At 42.3% G+C, this 17,171-nt stretch overlaps 2 protein-coding genes across 2 annotated transcripts in view; both read right to left on the bottom strand.

The window, feature by feature from the left end:
- Positions 1–11,722, bottom strand: part of LOC308094488 (oxysterol-binding protein-related protein 1-like) — a 29,921-nt gene extending 18,199 nt beyond the window's left edge. The window contains exons 1-4 of the mRNA XM_080441182.1: positions 11,649–11,722; positions 11,367–11,445; positions 10,219–10,325; positions 2,230–2,398 (exon numbers count right to left, since the gene is read on the bottom strand). Of these exons, the coding sequence (XP_080297308.1) occupies positions 2,230–2,398; positions 10,219–10,325; positions 11,367–11,391 (301 nt within the window). The 5' untranslated portion in view covers positions 11,392–11,445; positions 11,649–11,722. The remainder of the gene's footprint in view (positions 1–2,229; positions 2,399–10,218; positions 10,326–11,366; positions 11,446–11,648) is intronic.
- An 887-nt stretch (positions 11,723–12,609) lies between these two features.
- On the bottom strand, positions 12,610–15,555 carry LOC308093492 (oxysterol-binding protein-related protein 1-like; the record flags this gene model as incomplete). Its single annotated transcript, XM_080439829.1, has 7 exons — positions 15,405–15,555; positions 14,688–14,773; positions 14,507–14,581; positions 14,158–14,269; positions 13,967–14,052; positions 13,479–13,623; positions 12,610–12,632 (listed from the first exon to the last, which is right to left on the bottom strand). The coding sequence occupies exons 1-7, from the start codon at positions 15,526–15,528 to the stop codon at positions 12,610–12,612; spliced, it is 651 nt and encodes a 216-aa protein (XP_080295955.1). The 5' UTR covers positions 15,529–15,555.
- Positions 15,556–17,171: the final 1,616 nt, after the last annotated feature.

Here is a 17,171-nt window from a genome sequence, read left to right as displayed (position 1 = left end):
TACGGGGAGGCCAACTAATGAGCTCACAAAGACAAGCATGCATTACTGTAAACTGCTGTTGGCTCTACTGACATGAATTGCTCTTCGAATATCTAGAATGCAAACAGGAGCCATTTTCCAGGCTAATGTACCACAAACTCATTAACCTTGGATATAATTAAAGGATAATTTGACCGGCTGCACTACATCAATGGACCATCTCAGCAATGTAGCAGCTGACGTTGGGGCAATCAGCCATGTCAAACTGCAATGGGAACGGCCATTAGAGATGTCTGTGAGGGCGAAGCTGTGTGCCTCAAGTAACCCTAGAGACAAACACCACCAAGAGACTGAGCTTGTGGTGTCTCCCAGAGCACACACACAAACACACATACACACACACACACCAAATGAACTCTAGAGAATAGAGTCTATAAAGAGGGAGCCAAAAAGAACGACAATCTCCAGATAGCACCTCTTGCCGCATGTCTTTGTCTCTAGAAATATTCTGCTAACTATGATACACAAGTAAGACGCGCGAACGCGGGAAGCGAACGCCAAAAAAAAAAAATAATAATGAAAGGAAATCATCAAAAAAAAAGTAACCAATAAAAAAAAATAGAAAAAATAGAAAAAAATTCTGCGTTAAAAGGAGCATCTTAGAAAAATACAAATTCACAAAAAAAAAACTTTGAATGTTTTTGAACAATTCAACAAAGTGTTTGAAGTGCCTGTTTCACCCACTTCCGGGGGGCGGAGCCAAAATCCGAGCCCGAAGTATTTGTTCGTAGACCCCCACTTAGGGGGGGTAGAAAAAGTTTCGGAGCGATTCGGGCACTTTTCATTTAACATGGGGTTTCAATGGGGAGTTTTTAGGAGCCTTCTCCGGGGCGTGGCTTCCGGGGGAAGGGGCGGGCTTAAACGCAACCTTGACAGGTGTGTTCAGTTTTCAAAGACCTTTCATTTGATGTATGGTACGTCTATATTGGACATTTACTTGGCTGCACACAGGGCTGAGGCAGTGCACGCACACAGACGGACAGAGACACACACACACACACACACACACACACACACAACCCGAGCACGGTTACATAGTAAGCTCCACTTGGTCGGAGGCGCCTCCTTCCGCGTTCGCAAAAAATATAAAAGGTGTTTTGCCAATGAACAGTGAAAGCTGCACTTGGGAGAGGTGTGATCCCAGTGAGTCAGCAATGCATTTAACACTATTGCCTAAAACAAAGAACAGTTTCTTCTCTATTCTTATGAATATATATTGTAACTGCAAATCGTGCTGAAAATGAATTCACTTAATTTTCAAAGTTTGCACTTTGTGGGCTTTTGGTGGTTGGGACAGCAGTGACAATGCAGGGTCAAAATGTGCAAAGCAGAAGGCATATATACATATTATATACGTATCAAAATCACTGGTCTATTTGACTTATTTATGTTCATTGTGCAAGTGACATTTAGACCAGCTCCTCAGGAGTCTCAGCTTTATTTTTGACAGACCCGTCCAGCGCTTTCCATTTCGCATCATCACAATGTCACAATGTTACTCGGATGCCATTTGTCCTTCATGATTATTTTTGCACCTGCTGATGATGTTCTGCAGGGACGGGAGAGAGCTGGTTATAGATATTAATGGATATGAATACAGGTTGCCTTGAGATTTTGACTTGTCCTTTGGTGTGCCTTGGGCACACAGAAAGTTTGAAAACCACTGGTCTAAATCACTGGTTCTCAACGTGGGGTCCAGGGACCCCCAGAAGTCCTTGGAATGATTGATAGTTGATGGTGCAGTTTGGTGCTATTACACTCACAGTTAAATGAACACATCTGCAACTGCAATGTAGATTGGGGTCTCAGCCCGTAGCCCATAGCACTTAATTGCCCTGGCCTTAACAACCTTGCAGGCTTATGCAAAGGTTAAAATGTCATTTAGATAGCATGTTATTAGACAGATGCCAGGTTCATTTCTTGACCTGGCATCCCAATAGTAGTGTGTATAGTTTCAATGATTTTTTAAAAATTATATAGTACTGCCTAAATTAAATTGGCATCAAAGCCGAATGCATATCAAGCGGGGGGGGGGGGGGGGGGGGGTCCTGGAATTAAAAAAGGTTGAGAATCAATGGTCTGAAGGCCAAATCATTCTCAGTGGAACGATCAAGTGGTTTGATAATACAATACATACATTTTTTTGACCAACTATAAATGACGCTCAACAGTCTCAGGCAAGGGGCTGACCTGACACAGCATCATAGAAGTCATCTTCAGTGACAGTGCTCAATGTGGAGAACCTTCTGGTCAGGAACAGGGACTGTTCAAGCTCGTAGTGCTCGCTGGTCAACGTCTGCAAGGCCTCCGATAGAGCTTGGTTCTTCTCAACTTCCTGTTCAAACTTCAAACTCCAGACCTGTAATACATTAAATAAATGCATGGATGAATGCCCACAAACTCCTTCTTGTTTTAGAAAAAAGTATACACAGTACTAAGACATGCTCACAGTCAGATAACGTTTCTGATAAATTAGTCTCACTGATTGATTGATTCCTTGATAGATTGATATGGATGGGGTGTGTGTGTGTGTGTGTGTGTGTGTGTGTGTGTGTGTGTGTGTGTGTGTGTGTGTGTGTGTGTGTGTGTGCGCTGCGCGCAGCGCGCGCGCGCGCGTGTGTGTGTGTGTGTGTGTGTGTGTGTGTGTGTGTGTGTGTGTGTGTGTGTGTGTGTGTGTGTGTGTGTGTGTGTGTGTGTGTGTGTGTGTGTGTGTGTGTGTGTGTGTGTGTCAGCTTCCTCTGATGGCAGGTCATTGTTCTAACCCCTGCCCACAGATCCGGTTTCCACCAGTCGGAACCAAACACCTCAGTCTCTGAGAGCTCCGTGGCCCAGGATTGAGTGTCCCACCAGGGCAACCTGAGACATGCTACTATGGGACAGACTAGATCAATGTTCCCCATTTGACGCTGCTGTTGTGGGATCTTTACCAACCCAGCAGTATACTCTATCCTCACAAAAACTCGGAGCAATTTCAACTTGAAATTTCTTTTCCACAAAACAAAAAGGATTTCTAAGGACAAGAATAAGCGTGCAAAACCTTTCGTCTTATTCATTAAATGGAACACTTTACCTCCTGAAATACTGAAAATATATTCTGCAGAAAAAAAGGGGATCCGGGGAGAACAAAGTGCACACTGATGACAAGAAATACAGCCGAATCTCCAGAGTGAAAAAAATGCCAAGTCACCTTGAGGGAGGCAGCCGGCAGCCATGGACAATAAATCAGGCTGTAAATCTGAGATAGCCAAGCGAGGCCAATGTCTTCATATAAAGTAAAGAGAAAGCTCCATCAATTATTCTGCCTTTGACTCACAGTTGTCTCACTGCCGCCCTCATTCTCACTGTTGTGCATGCTCATAGACACACATGCACACCCCTTGTGAGCACGTAGGCGCACGCACTTGCGTTGCACGCGCACACACTTCAACTACCCAAGTTATTTAAGGAACGTTACCAGAAAACAGAGTATAACCTGTCACACTCACTAAAGGCAGTTGTTCCTTTCTGTTCCTTTCCTATTTAAGACTTCAAATCTGAAAATCTACTTCTAACACTCTTCACATTCACTTGACACTTAAAGGGTCTACACCATGAAAATCACTTTTTTCTTGTTTTTTTGTATTTTTTGGGGTCCCCAGTGTCTCTTGTACCCAAAAAAATGTTTTTTTTTTTTTAATTCAGTCATTCCTTCTCATTTCATGGATTTCCAGAATGGGCGTGTCTGAACAGGCGATCTCAGAATGGAAATGTTTATGATGTCATAAACATTAATGATGGCAAACCCAATGTTAAATGAAAAGTGCCCGAATCGCTCCGAAACTTTTTCTACTCCCCCTAAGTGGGGGTCTACGAACAAATACTTCGGGCTCGGATTTTGGCTCCGCCCCCCGGAAGTGGGTGAAACAGGCACCTCAAACACTTGGTGGAATTGTTCAAAAATGTTCAAAGTGTTTTTTTTTTTATTTTGTATTTTTCTTAGATGCGTCTTTTTATGCAGAATATTTCCATTTTCTTTTTTTTCTTTTTAATATTTTTTTTTAATATTTGTTTTTATTAACAGACAGAATTGCTCAGTAGCCCCCCCCTGCCCAAGAGGACGTTTTGGTATTGCAGCTGAAAGTGCTGTATAAGCCAGAGACAATTGACTTGGGATGAGTATATCTGAGTGATGATTTAGGCTCAAACCTTTTGAAAAAGGTGTGAGGGACATACACCATATGATATTAAATATCAATTTTTTTTTTTAAATTCATGGTGTAGCTCCTTTAATCTATTATGCAAATTGGTTAAATAGGATGCATTCTCAAATGTAATATGAACATTACATATTATGCACTTTAGTCACTTTTGTACCTTTGTGTCTCCTTCTCTATTCTCTTCATGCTATTCTCTATCTTTTAACTGCATTGATGAACCTGCACAATTTCACCCACCTTACTTGTAATGTGATGTGACAAGATTGATTCTGTTGATTCTGTTAAAATGCTTCGTGATCCAATATTATTGTGCTGCTGTCACCTGTTTTTACATTAAATGTTTTCCATTTTTGCTGATTAAAAATGTATTATCTCTCAATATTTTTTGTGTGTGTGATCCTTTAAAAAAAATTTGCTTCGATGATATACTGGACAGTTGAAATGTAAATCTTGTTCTGTAGGACCCCCTCGAACATGAGATACGACATCTCAAGGGGCATAATTCTTTCTCACATGCACACTTTGAGAAACAGTAGTTTCTTGAAAAGTGCCAACGATGCGTTGTAAACAAGGTCTGATTACACTTTCTAGCATTTTGTGGCCATGATGGAATCGATATACAGGTTTGATTCAATGATAACAAATACCGTATCTACTAACAAATCTAATATATTTTCAAGTGCAAAATCTGCCTCTTGCCACAGAACCCTTTTCCAACTCACTACCACTATAATCAGATACACTACAGTGAATTGTACTTACTTCTGCAAGAGGAAGCAACATTACAGCCTACACAAGCATAAGCTTGTGTAGGCTTCAGCGTTTGCTTTAGAGTTCTCGAACATTTATGCTGAGCCAACAGACCGTGTCTGCCAATTTGGCTCGACAGGACTGAGGCGAGTGCCACAGATGGAGAGCAGCTCAATCACAGCGTAAGACTGAGTATAGTATTCAGCCATTATAAATGAATACCTGTCCACAAAAGTGGTCGACCTGGCCTCGAGCCTCTTATTTGTGTATAGTCTATACAGTAAATGAGCTCACATATCTGGAGCCTTAAGCAGTGTCCTCTATCCTCAGGAACTTGGCCCGGAACGGAACACTTTGTTGTGCAACTACCCTCACTGGCTTTTCTCTCTCCCCGCATCCTCTCGCCTGAGAACACACATCGCTATTTTAAGCCCTGCTGAGGCTGTGCATTGTACAGTTAGTTGATGCTGAAACTGGGGAAAAGATGTTTCTCACATGGCCAGGAGCCAAAGGACTCAGCTTTTGTTTGGCCTTTTCCTGCTGAAGGGGAAGTAGATCTCGGAGACAAATGGCCCCCATCTCCAGGCAGTGCAGCGGTGCCGGCTGGCATGATGACGTGCCATAGATCAGGGTATGATGACGGCTGAGAACCGAGCAGCTTGCATCCACGAGTTCAAAGACTACATTTAACCAACAGCCCTTAAAGGGTAATTCATAGTGCTGCAATGTTTCTCTGCAACGTTCTAATGCTTAATTTATGCTTCATTGTACAATGGTGTTGCGTTGTGACCTTGTAGGTCAGCTATTTTTCAAGTATAATTGGGCTTAAACAGTTTAGTTTTGTCACAAATCTTTGGTCTGAACTAAAATGGCTTAAAATGTACTTTTAGCAAGATTGATTTTGCCTCTCCATTACCAAGACGAGTACCAAATGGAAAATGAAGGACATGCGCAGGAAAAAGGTCCAGAGTGCTGTTCTATCGCTCAGAAAAACATAACATTCCTGGGGCGCTCGCTGGCCTAGCGGTCCAGGCACATATCACATATCGGCTCTAAAAGCAACCTGACAGCACATCACGGGTTCGAATCCTAATCCCGACGGCCTTTCCTGCGTGTCACTCCTCGTCTCTCTCTCCCCCCGTTTCCTGTCTATCTCCACTGTGTACTATCAATAAAGTCAGAAACATGTAAAAAAAACATAGCATTCCTAAAAAAGTCAAAATCGCATCCTCAGGGTTCTTGCAGTGTCTTGACCCCATGAGAGAGGGAGGTCAGCACAGGGAGAAAACAGAGCAGTTAACCCATACTCTGGTCCTTATACCCTGGATGTAACAGTACGTTTTAACAGCGGGCGACTCTCGGGCGATCGCCGGCGACATCGTCCAAAAGATAAAGAAAATCCATCTTTCATCGCCCCCCCGCCCACTTCGCCCTATCGCCAGTAGTCGCCGGCTCTCATAGACATATAATGCACTTCCGGAAAATACTATCCTGATCGCCCGCTGATCGCCCGCTGTTAAAACGCACCGTAAGAGATGACAGCCACTGATTCAGTCACCTGGTCAGAGGAGGGAGGGGGGGGGTCACAATGGTTGGGGTTGAGCAACACCTGCGGTTTTACTAGAGCAGCTGTGCATAAACATGTATAAATGACTTCTGTAGAAACACACACTACTGCCATGCTGCCAGTCTAACTGCGGTGAGAGCAACGCAGAATTATGGAATGGCTTATCTGTGCGTCAGTAAGTGGTTGGATGATCTGAGCTTCTATATTCCTCTGGCAGGTGTGGGTGCATTCATACTGCTACAGTATATGAAACACCAAGAAAGATTAGGCGTTTGCAAATCTTGGTTGTGTGTTGTGAGAAAGCGTGTCCAGGCAGCCGTCACAACCCACTCCAGGGAGCTTCTCAGACCCAAGTTGGCCTACATACTGCACAATCTCCTTGGTGACCTCAAGACACTTTGCCTTCTCCACGAGACAGAGAAATGTCTACTTCAATCACTCAGCAAGCATACTCTTCCTGTGTGTGTACTAGAGATATGACATCCTGGCCAGCAAAACCCCAGCTCTGCAGCTAATGAAGTGGGTCATCGGATCACATCCACCCTGGCTGAAGGGCAGGGCTGTAATTGCTGCAAAAGACTCCCTGCTATGAATCATGGTTCCATGTTACACATCACACAACACAACAGCATGCGAGTCTACATTGGTTACGTAATGTGCAAAACAAATGTTTACCAACCAGCACAAACAAAGCAGACCCATCTGGTCAACAAGCTGCCAGAACAATTATAGGAGGGTAGGATTAATACTATCCACATTGCCATTCTCAGCACTCTGTAGGCGTTATAATCCAGTTGGTCTGGGGTAGTAGCTCTAGGTCTAGGAATCATGCTTATTATCCCTAGAGCTCATCCCATTTGACCCAGTGCTCTGGCAGCCAATTCCTCCTCTTGGTCTATATAGTAGTATTTCAATGGCATTCCAGACAAAATTAAATGGATTCTGCATCCCAATGATCTCTATGCGATGTTATTCCTGAACACAATCAATAGCTGTTGCCAATCTATACTTGAAAGGAAACTATACGCATGTCGACTGTGGGTCCTGGGCTAAAAAGACTTAAACCATAGGAAGAGGTAGAGCACACCAAACTATGGTAAAATACTTCTTTATTTGAGAAACAATTGGCTATGTTTCGATCCGATATGGATCTTCGTCAGGTCAATCTATACCTAAAGGATGACTTCATATAATTGGTCCTCACTAATAGTCATGATAAAATGGTAATGTTAAAAAGAAATTGTGGAGGGCTGTGGACACTTCAAAAAAACGCCTACCAGTGACATCATCATTTGGCAGATTTGTTTTTTCGAACAAGATTCCAATTTTTTAATTTAGATTTGCATTAACGTGAGAACAATGGCTTCCATTAGAGCATGCTAACTTTCCAGGAGTAGATAGTTCCTTCTATTAGCTTGGATTCCCCTTCGATGATGTCACCGGTAGGCAGGTTTTGAACTGTCCACAGCCCTCCTCTGAGACACAGACGGAGTAGACAAAAATGTTACCATATTATCATGAGGATTAGTGAGGACCTATTATATGAAGATAGGTTGAAAATGGGTGAAGTCGTCCTTTAATGCAGCTTGCAGGCAAATGAGCATCTTTATGATAAAGGAGGCTAAAAATCCCCTAGCACGAGAACGATGCTCTGAATTGCTTTAATTGTATTAGATGTATTAGGACATCTGTGCAGCTATTTGGTGCATTCAGCAAGCCATGAATTTAAACTGGGGGTCTGTGGGTGCCTCTCTGAACTGAGGATCATCCTAATCCCAGTCTAAACCCAATTATAGTTCTCAGTCTGACAGTTCTGGCCCTGTACCAGCCCTGATTAATGTGGATCATTTCCGCTTCTGCAGATTCACATTTTGGAAAGTCACAAAAAGCTCTCTCGACATAACGTTCCTCACACTTCTAGTCTCTCCAGTTTGACTTTGATCAATTTTATGACAATTTCAGAAGAATCTTTAAGCTTCTAATCTACGCACAGCATATACAGTATCACCCCACAATGCCCTTTTTACAGTAGTTGACAACATGTATAACAGTAAAAGCTAATGGTCAGTTTATGCAGTATGCATAAAGGCCACAGAGCCCTGAAGGTTTCAGTATGCAAATACCACTTCATCTAGGAAAGATTCTAAAAACCTGAATGACTGACTGCAGCATATTAGTGCAGTTACGGGTCAATTTTTACACTTTCAGAGTTAAATGAACACTCAGGATTTTACCGTGAGAATAGATTCCTGATTTAAATATTGTTCTAGGCCATCTCTAAATAGAACAACCCAAAAGTAAAAAAACAACAAAATCTATACCATGTCCTCAGGGAGCAAGCCCACTGCAAAACGTAGCCAGTTGTTCCGATGACAATGAAAAGCAAAGGACGCGAGAATAAAGAATGAGATAAAAGAGCAGCTGTCCACTTGTACCTGTGCAGATGTTTCTATCCTCTCTCCAACTGCTCGAATGCTCTGCTGGGCTCGAGGAAGCGTGGCTGTGAGCGGGTGTGTTGTTAATGTGCGAGGGTGAACGCATGAGACAGTCAGAGCCTGTGAATATGCACGCGCTCGACTTCCCTCCCTCAATGCACAGTCTTTCCCTAGAGCAGGAGCCAAAGCGCCTCGGTGTGTGTGTGTGTGTGTGTGTGTGTGTGTGTGTGTGTGTGTGTGTGTGTGTGTGTGTGTGTGTGTGTGTGTGTGTGTGTGTGTGTGTGTGTGTGTGTGTGTGTGTGTGTGTGTGTGTGTGTGTGTATGTGTGTGTGTGCGTGTGTGTCTGCACTGATCTACGAGCTGAGTGCAGACCTCAGCATAAAAGCGGATCTTGCCTGTGTCCTTCCTACAGCCACGCTAGTGATTAGCACACTGTTCTGTGGCTCCCCCAAGGGCACAGCATGGTCACTATAGGACAGGTGGACAGGGATACACACACCTTTGCTCCCCCAACACACACACACACAGATATTATCTCACTCACACACTTACCGTATGGAGGAGAGGGAGCTACGTTAAGTGGGAGGGGTTAGGTTATTTTGATAACCATTCAGCATGAATTCCGAAGCCAATAGGAGAGCAGCACATGGGTGCGTGCAAAAGTCTGTAGGAATCAATGGGGATAAAGATAGACTCTGACGCATGAATACAGGTAAAAAAAAAAGAAAAGGGAACTGTCTTCACAAACACAAGCTAGATTCTACATTATCAAAGATTACAAAGTCTGCTCCTAATAAAACCAGTTGTATGTGCGTACGCAGTGGTGTTAAGTAACTAAGTACATTTACTCAAGTGCTGTACTTAAGGTACTTTTACTTTACTGGAGCATTTCCAATTGTCTGTACTTTTTCTTCTACTCCACTACATCTCAGAGGCAAATATTGTACTTTTACTCCACTACAATTATTTGAATACTGCAGTTACTAGTTACTCTAGTTACTAGTTATTATTACGTTATAAAACATACATTAACCACTTTAGCCATATTTAATACCTAGGCTATTTGAAAATAAATTTTGAATTCCATACTTTTACTTGTACAGTAACAGAGTACTTCTACATCGCAGTATTGAATACTTAAGTAACCCTTTTACTTAAGTAAAACATTTGAGTACTTTTTCCACCACTGTGCGTATGATGGGTGAAAATGTTGAATATATTATTTCTCTACCTCCTCCTGTTTGGACAACAATCCAAGGCAGAGGTGGAGGGCAGCACAGGTCTCACTGGAGAGGCTGCAGGTCTCCTTGGCTTTCAGCATAAGGGGAGCAGCCAGTGCTTAGAAAACAGGAAGAACAAAAAGTCATAATAAAACATATATTAATTGTCTTTAACATGCAAGAGTTCAAACTACTGCAAGTGAATGTATTAACAGTAAAATCCTCAGTGTTAGGGAAAGAGGAAGGGAAGTATTTTCTGGCCCCCAGGGGAGGAGAAATTACTTTTCAGCTATTAGGGGTTAAGTGTCTTGCTCAGGGACCCTTCGACAGGTAGACTGGGTGAGCTGAGGGTCCAACCGGAAACCCTCCAATTCCCAGATGGCCTCTCTACCAAGCCCTCTGAACCCAGAGGTTGCATTGAAGCACATTGGACATGCTGGCCATTCATAGGTACAGCAGCTTAAAACGGCCGGGGGCCACTGTCACAAACGAGCGAAAACGGTTTCGACCGATGGGCTCGACTCACGAGCTTGCGCACAGGGTTGCCCATGGAGGGAAAACGCGTCACCTCCATGACGCAAAACGTGTCACAGAAGCCCCAAATAGGCCCCGCCCGTCACATTTCCCAACCCGGAAGAAGGGGTGACTTAGGCAAGCCCCCAGAGCCGCGGGGTCAATCTGAGAATGCAACACTTCCGCATTTAAAATGCTTCAACTCTATGGCCACGCCTATTCGACCCAATATTGGTACTTCCGGCAGAGAGATTCTATTAGACCCAATGGACCCAGTTTTAAACTTCTGGCAGACTTCCGGGTGCTTCAAACTCCACTGAGCAACTTTCATAGAAATTAATAGCTGGGGGCGGGGCAATCCGCCATCTACTGTAGATATATTATAAATCTATGGATTTAGGAGTATGCGCTGGGTGAGCAACTCAATGCAAGTGGATGGGCGGGATTTCCGGTGCCCTCTCTATTATTTTTTAACTCTATGCTCTCTACCCACTCAGCTACAGCCGCCTATTAGTTTATCCATTTGTAAGTCTGACAGTGTACAAATGAAATCAAATGGAACGGTCCATTTGGTTACATTTGTACACTCTTCAATGAACACTCAGGATTTTACAGTATAGCGGAAGATGCCACATCACTCTCTTACCCTGATTCTCTGCATTTTTCACCATAGAGAGAAAAGTAGATGTTTCACTTGCCAATTTCTGCTGGCAGGCGTCAGCTACCTGAAAGAGTGGTTTGTCATCAAGGAAATGGAATCGTGTGTAGTGAAGTTCACACAGCTAACAGTGTTAGTTTAACTATGAGAGTTTTATGAGCGTGTACAAATGGAACCAAATGTATGGGTCCATTTGGTTCAATTTGAGCAATCTCAAGAGTTAAATTAACACTGAGGATCATTTAAACTCCTAACTTTAATTGATCTCACCTGAAGGGCTTGTGCCAAGTTCCCCAGTGATGTACTTCCTTCATCATAATCCACGATCTGCCGTTGAGCACGGTGCCCGGTACTGTAGGCTGAATGCTTTGCCACGGCATCCATCCATCTCTAAATGCACATAAAAGACACGTGCATCCAAAAATAAGTCAGAAAGTACACAGCGGGGAAGGGTGTGTAGAATATCGTCGCTATTGGACGGATGTTGTGTTGCCGTCGTGGCAAAAATACCACAAACCATACCAGTATTGGTATTTTTGCTACTATTGTGCAACACTGTCATACGACAAAATATAGACTAGGGGGTAAGTGGGTTAAAGGATAACCAATAGCATACATTTATGAAAAATATATAAAAGATGAAATATAGAGATACAAGGTTTCTGTATGTAAGTCATGTCAATCCAACCTCACTTTTCTTTTGGCCATTGAATCAGTCGTGGAGGAGACCTTAAAGCAATGGATGGTGTCATCAAGGCATTTGATGGTGAAGAGGCAATTATCCCATGGTTTGACCTGGAAGTACATGATGAAATCGCTTACTGTACATAACTACAGTCACTATGGAGATCTCAAACGGTCGCTACGGCAAATAACCTGCTCTATCGAAGCCAGATGGATGGCAGAGACTCGTTCACAAATTCCTTTTTAATGCCATTTAGTACTGTAGATTAAAATAAGTCAAGCACTTGTACGTCTCATGATTCTTAAACAATGTTGTCAAGTGTGATGGCAATCTGTGATTTGAGCAATTCCTCTGAATATATACTAAATGTTAGCAGAAATAATATTGCCAACATTAGAAAGCCAATAATTCCTCTGATTGTGAATGAATGTTGAAATTTAAAATATACATTTGTAATCTTTAAAAACAATGACAACACTGTATTATAGAGCCCAAATGACATTACCTTACAGTAGGCTTGTGTTAGAGTCTTACAGCCCTGCTTTCTTAATCCAGCCAGTGCATCAGCTCTAAAGAGGGACATGGATAGATTTATGAAAGGTAGGCATAAAAGGGCCCTATACACATTGTAAACTCCAGGCAGATAGGGGAAAAAATGTCATCCATCCACCCATCTATCATCTGTTTAACAGAATTGTCTAAAGGGGATAATAACTCACTGACTGGGGTACCAGGACAGGGTTCCATCTTCAATAACCACCCAGTGTGACCGCCAGCCAACTAAACGCGAACTCTGTCAAAAGGTAGACATGGATATGAGCTCTTTTTTTGTATAAATCCCCGTCCCCTGACTGTACATCTCTCCCAACACTGGAGTACCTTCCAAAGTGGGCCTTCAAACTTGTGTGCTGCCCTTTTCTCATCCTTTGGGGAAGATAATAATACAAAATTAAAATACAAAATACATAATACTTAACATGCCTGCAGCATTATATAATGTATACAGTATATATACAGTATACAGTAATATAATATATAATATAGCATTACATGGTATTTACCTGGACATTACAGGCTGCCAGAATCAGTCTAAGTTCTTCATTATGGGCCAAATCAGACACTGTCTGATCTGCAAAAAAAAAGTCAGCCAGTCAAAAACATTTAACTCACCCTCTAACGGCTAGAGAGATTGAGTTGTATATTTTTTGGCTGGCTGACTTCTAGCCCCTCTGGACCAGTGATAATTTACATGAATCATCAGCTCTTTGCACGCGACTGTTAATATAACTGTTTTGAAAACACATGATGTTCATTCATTACAGCAATAAGCAACAGCATTATTTGAGCTAATGTTTAATCAGATAGATTCAATAAAATGACGGGAAAGATTGAGAGGACTGACTGATCTACTATACCATTCTTGTTTTTGATACTGGGGTTGGCTCCAGATCGGAGTAGCTTTAGAACACACTCTTTGTGCCCCCTGTAGGCTGCACAGTGTAATGGCGTGTTGCCCACAAGATCCCTGCAGTGGATGTCAGGGGGCTCCTCTTGGCTGAGCTGAGGGATTAACGTCAGACAGTGAACAAGTGAACAGAGAGTTGAGTGAACAAGGGCAACAACATAACAAGGCAGGAAGATGTTTTTGTGTGTATATATAATGAAATGCCAACTTCACTCATCCACAGGCATCAAACCTCCTAACATGATGTTGTTATGATACATTGTGTGGCCCCTCGTTTGATTGAACTAATGAGCACAAACTTTAGCAACATGTTCAGCAGGCGCTGAGGTCAAGCATAGAAGCATAGAAGCATCCAGTCCACTATGTTCTCAATGGGAAATATTGCCATCAACAGCTGCCTCTATATTTTTGCCCAAAGGCTCAGTGTCAGAGACTGACCAGTTTTGACAGCGTGGCGATATCTCCGTCTCTGGCTGCTTGCAGAAACTTGTCTTCTTGCCTAAGTTCCTCTCTTCTCTCTGCAGCTGTATAAATGAAACCATTTTGAGAACCATGTCAAGCACACCTACAGCAATGAGAGCCCATCAATCATTTTCTATTTTTTCAGCCCGCAATCACCTCATACATACCCTCTAGCATAGTAATGATTTCATCATCCTCTGTGACGTCTTTGGGGATTTGGGCTGTTCCATTGATTATGTTGGCGCTGGCATCATACCTCAGCAGCAACAGAACAATCTCCTATACGGTCCATTGGAAATAATTGATTACTTCATTTACAATAGGGGGGGAAATGACATGTTCTTTTTTACATCACTCAAACCTTCAACAGGGAAAACCGAATGAATGCACGTGGATCGTCTCTAGAGGGTGGTTCAAATATGATCAGAGTTATGTGTTGAGAATTTGGCTTATGGTGACAAACAAAATACAGAAGCCAACAGATTGAAAATAATTAAAAGTAATGTACTATTTCACCTTTTTTCCAGTGTAGGAAGCTGTGTGTAGCGGTGTATCGCCCAAGTTGTTCTGCACATTTACATCAGCACCTGCCTATACGGACACATCCACACAAACCCATGACAATGGTGGCAAACCACTTGAGAAACATAATATGCATTCATTACATACAAAATGCAGTTTCACAGCACCCAATTACCTTGAGCAGTTCCTCCACTGCATCAATGTGACCAGAATAACTGGCCAAATGCAGCGGGGTCCATCCTGCACTGGCTCTGTGCTTAGCTAGAATGACAGTCAATAAGATTTCTTATTAGTCAGTCTAACAAGACTTCAGCTATGTGATGATGGTGTTTGTTAAAACCCATTCAATCCGGGGACGTATCTGTGTCATTTTAGATTTCTTTGGCTATTCAAAAACAGCAGATCTTCGAGCTCATAGCGCAGCACCGAGTGCCACGCTATGAGCTTGTATATCTGCTATTTTTTAAGAATATTTGTAACTCAAATCTTTGCTTCAGGGGATTCTACATGTCTTCTAAATCCTAACAGTTTTTTGAAAAAACTCAGTGGATCTCAAACTTTTTCATGTCAAGGACCCCCAAAATGGTATGATTTGGCCACGGACCCTCATCTCAAAATATGTTGTTCCAGGGACCCCCCAGAAGCAAAGATTTGAGTTTAGAATGTTCGCTTTAAAAGTATATATATTTTCAAAGATTTTCAAGATTTTTTTCCGATTTTTCAAAAATAGCAGATCTACAAGCTCATAGTGCGGCACTCGGTGCCGCGCTATGAGCTTGTATATCTGCTATTTTTGAATAGCCCAAAGTATTAAACTAATGGTTAAAGTGGTACACAGATGCGTTCCCGGTTTGAATGGGTTCAAATAGATTTTTGTCAATAATTCACTTACATTTGCAGTTGATGTTGAGACATTGCTTCTGCTCAGTTCTTAAATGGAGGAGTTTTTGAATTTGGAAACAACTGCCGCTCTTTGCATAGTGGAGCAGCTGTTCCTCTGGATTAGATGGCTCCATCGCCACATTACTTTCTGAGGTGTTAACCGCCTCCTTTAACAAATATGTATTGTAGCTACATTAAAAGTCATCGTAACAGTTATTTCATTGAACGCATCAAAAACCCAAACAGCTCGTAGGCCAGTGGTTCTCAAACTTTTTCAGGTCAAGGACCTCCAGATATATGTATTTAGCCGTGGACCCCCATCTGAAAGTATTTTGTGCCCATACAAGATTTGTGTTGAAAACATTTTTTAAATACAAAGTACAGTATTAAATCATGTTTCTTTGTGAGCTTAGATGGGATATTTTCAAATACTGTAGCTGATAGGATAGGCTATAGGGTTAAAGTGGTTTAAATTATTTTGATTCAATATTAACACATTTTGCTGGGGACCCCATGGAACCCACTCAAGGACCCCCACTTTGAGAACCAGTTATAGCCTATAACTAGCCTATAGCCTATAAAAGTTTTATGATAATGCATTGGCTTTTAATGTGGAGTTGTAGCAAGTTGTAGCCTAGGCTATAGGCTACAACTTGCAATCTAAACAATTTTAAAAAACGTTTAAGGATTCCTCATTCCTCCATATAGGGCAGGCAGGGCTTTAATTTTAAACGATCAAAACAATGGAAAAATACAGATCAACATATTTGAGGGGGCCAACTGAACTATCAATCACACACACACACACACAACATACAGGCTAGGTCTATATTGCAACAGTGTGTACATTAATAATGTAGGACAACAAATGTAGCCAAGTTATTTCAACTCACAGGTTTCGCAGTCATTTTACGACGAGACGACCTGGGACTGGGGGTGGACATGACAAAAACATTGGACAGTTGCTCAAGTGAAATGTGATCATTTAAACCAGCTGACAGCTGCAGCCATAGCTGGGCTGCTCATGTGACCTGTGTTAACTTGTATAAGAACTAAACTTGAAAAGAGTAGCCTATAAAAAAGGATATCGGATGGTATACCAATGTTTAAGAATTAAGTGGTCGACTGTCAACCGTCGCGAGATAGCCGGTTTCCTCATAATTCCAGGGGGGAGTGCATCATTGATCGTTTGGTTTTCATACACAATGATTTCCATTTTCATCTCTTGTACACTAGGTGGAAGTATTTACTAGGTTTTTCCCAGAGCCTTGGTTTTCCCCAAGCTGCCAGAGGCAAAGTGTCATTGTGCATAGCTACACCGCGTCCCTGTTTTTGGCATGTATTGGCCAAATGAATAGCCTACATAAATAAATAAGAAAAATCCATAATTTTCAAAAAAAATCAAAAATATCCTGATCAGATCTATATGAAAAGGGCTTAAGTGGTATGCTAATCAGTCTTTAGCCCCTCCCAACACTCACTGAACACATCACTGAAGTAGCCTAGCCCAGGGGTCTTCATCAGGGGGTCTGGGACCCCTAGGTGGTCCTCAGAGTTACTACAGGGGGGGGGGGGGGCACCAAATCTTTGTGTGATATGGATTTTCTTTTTAACCACTTCAACCCTAGAATCTCTATTCTGAGGGGAACATTAGCCGAAAATAGCAGATCTACAAGCTCACAACGCCTCAGCTGCAAGGCGACGGTGTTGTGTGCTTGTAGGTCTGCTATTTTCGGCAAAAAGGTTGTGCAGATCAAGTACAGAGCCAACGGTCAAG

The sequence above is a fragment of the Gymnoscopelus braueri genome (assembly GCF_963280865.1).
Source record: "Gymnoscopelus braueri genome assembly, chromosome: 10".
In the NCBI taxonomy this organism is placed as follows: Eukaryota; Metazoa; Chordata; class Actinopteri; order Myctophiformes; family Myctophidae; genus Gymnoscopelus; species Gymnoscopelus braueri.
Note: the sequence above shows the minus strand (reverse complement) of the source record. Positions and strands in the feature narration are given on the sequence as shown.